Genomic DNA, 2,902 nt, shown 5'->3' on the forward strand with positions numbered 1-2,902 from the left:
AAAAAAAAAACTGAAGCGGCCTCCAGATTGACCTACGCCCTATGCAGCCGGCGAGGCACCTGGTGACGGACGCGACAACGAATACGCCATACGCAGCCGGCGAGGCACCCGGCGACGGACGCCATCACAGGTCTATGCTCTTCTGGACTTCGAGAAGCTATTCTATGCCGCCATCGTCCAGGATTGGTAACGCCGCCGCTCAGGCTGTCCTGCCTTATCGCCGTTGAGCTCATACCACGCCGTCCTCTGCAACGCAGGTGCGACCTCATTTACTCTTGTTTCTGTCCTGCGATATATACTATAACACATCAGCAGCTGCCAGTCTGGAATTTTACCACCACATGAAAGCGGTGAACTTGTTACATCCCAGATTTGTTAGAATATCTATACATGCAGACGAATAATGAGGCACCTATGAAAAGTAACTCATCCTTAAACTGCTGAAGATGAATTTCATAAGAAAAATAGACACAACTTCCAGAACAGTACTTTTAGATTGAAAACTCCTCAGTCAGATGCCACTTCAAATACAATTGTATTATAACAATTTGCCATTCACAGCGTTGAAGAACTTCGTATGGCCCCTACCACTCCCAACGGGCAGCGCACACCGTTCCAGGATATAACCAACACCAACTCCTTGGGTACTTAACCCAATCACTCGATTTCTTATTTATTTTGCTCAGCTGCTGAACTGTGTCATGACTTGCAGACCGTAAAGAGATAAAAAGGCAGAGGGAAAGAGAGCGGTATGCACAAAATAGGGATGAGATAAATAAGAGACGGCGTGAAGCCTACAAACAAAAAAAATGTTGCAGCAGACGTCAATGGCCTGGGCAATGGAACACACACACATTCGGCTGTATCACAAGGTAATGATTGTCGACTTTGGTGATGTATAGCCCAATGGTACTGCCATATAATGATCTACTCTTTGTCTATTCAGACCATAATGGGCTGGACATACGGGGGGAAAGGGGGCAGTATGCACACGATACAGAGGAACTATTAAAGGGACAACCCAAATCCAGCGAGCATAATAAGCATAATGCTGCCGTCGCCGATGGCAGCAACATTGTCTCGCAGCCGCAAGCTACCGGACAAACGGCAGTCACACATCTGCAGATCCTAACATGTTCAGGAGAGCCTAGACCAAATTCAATGCAGCTCAACGATAATATTTATGACGAAAATGAGACCGACTGGTTGCACAGAAATGATGCGTACCAGATGCAGCGACATTCACGACGATTGCCATTCACCCAAATGTCAGGGGAGGAGAATCCCCAACTCAGTACAATCGTGAACCTACGTAGCCCAGAGGAGTCAGGACAAAACAAAGGTTAGTTCATTGAAATATTTATGCTACAATATATAATATTTCATTCGGCTACAATAATGTCATCATTCAGGTACAAAGTCTACTATTTATGTAGGCAAACAACCTGTAACGATCCAGCCAACTTACAATAGTCCAGTAATGGAAACGATCCCTGATGCGGGTCCTGGCACTCATAATCTAATTGGTATATTTTTACTAACACCTGGTTCATAACTTCAATTCATCTCTGATTCTTACTCATAATACTGATGATACACATAATATCATTTTAACTCACAATGTTATCAGGCAACAACCACGGCGAAGATCCATATGGAATACTGGAGCCTGATGCCCGCACGATTAATATTGATGGTACACATAATATCGTTTTAAGTCTCCTCTCACCCGGTTACCTTTGTTTCGTGTCCTGACCGTTATTTGAAACACCTTTTGCATTATCGACGGCGTTGGCGGCTAGACTGCTTGGCAGGCGACAACCTTGGAGATGATGACCCTGATGAGGAAGCTAGGATGTTTGCCCAACCAGGTCTATTGTTGCTATCATGATGTACCAACACAATATATAGTACAACAAAATGGTTTGTGCAACAAATTTACTTAATGCAAATGTCTACACTTTTCCAGATGTTGAATTTCAATCCTACCTTGTGGATCGGAATCATGGTGATGGAACTCGCACTAATGACACTCATGACAAAGTATACATGAACCTGCCCAAAAAGCACCATGTCCTTCGAAAAGTTAGCGACTGCTGCCACTGTGGAGCATTGCGGTTTCAATACGAGGGGCCTGCATTTTGTTGCAGAAAGGGCAAGGTGGGTGTGTTTACTCCGGAAGTTTCTGACGAGCTGAAACGATTGTTTACAAGTCAATCGGATGAGGATGCTAAATATTTCAGAGAGAATATACATTATTTCAACTCTCACTTCTCATTCACAACTCTTGGTGTCAACCTTGATCGACAAGTGAGCACTGCCGCGGGAACCGGCGTCTACACTTTTCGTGCGTGTGGCCAGTTGTACCACGCTCTTGATGATCTGATGTCCGGTGAATATGGCCCTCGGCATCTGCAGCTATATATTTACGATACAGATGAAAAATTGATTCACAGGGTTAAGAGGTCTCCAGATCTTAGGCTAGATCTCATACAGAAGATTCTGACAATACTACAACATAACCCTTATGCTCAAGCTTTTAGAAGCATTGGTGTTGTTCCGAATCTGGATGAATATAGGATCTCACTGAACACAGATATCAACCTTGATCAGCGAAGGTACAATGCGCCAACTACTTCGCAAGTAGCAGCAATATGGGTTGAAGGAAGTGACCCTCAAAATAGCTTTGATAGGAGTGTTGTCGTGTACGGCAAAGGAGATCGTCCCGTGTATATAAGAGCATACTATGGCTGCTACGACCCTTTGTCATATCCACTACTCTTCCCACGTGGGGAGATCGGTTGGAATCGTTGGATGCCATATATTGGGCTCCCCGATGCCACAACCCATGATTCTGCACCACAAAGGAACCAAGCCACTGATTTTCATTCAGGTATGGTGT

At 44.7% G+C, this 2,902-nt stretch overlaps 1 protein-coding gene across 1 annotated transcript; it reads right to left on the reverse strand.

Moving 5' to 3' along the window:
- Positions 1 to 40: 40 nt before the first annotated feature.
- On the reverse strand, positions 41 to 2,245 carry LOC119341081. Its single transcript, XM_037612978.1, has 4 exons — positions 1,990 to 2,245; positions 1,738 to 1,850; positions 1,228 to 1,308; positions 41 to 286 (listed from the first exon to the last, which is right to left on the reverse strand). The coding sequence occupies exons 1-4, from the start codon at positions 2,071 to 2,073 to the stop codon at positions 163 to 165; spliced, it is 402 nt and encodes a 133-aa protein (XP_037468875.1). The 5' UTR covers positions 2,074 to 2,245; the 3' UTR covers positions 41 to 162.
- Between the last annotated feature and the right edge of the window lie 657 nt (positions 2,246 to 2,902).

The sequence above is a fragment of the Triticum dicoccoides genome, chromosome 7B, assembly GCF_002162155.2.
Source record: "Triticum dicoccoides isolate Atlit2015 ecotype Zavitan chromosome 7B, WEW_v2.0, whole genome shotgun sequence".
Taxonomy (NCBI): domain Eukaryota; kingdom Viridiplantae; phylum Streptophyta; class Magnoliopsida; order Poales; family Poaceae; genus Triticum; species Triticum dicoccoides.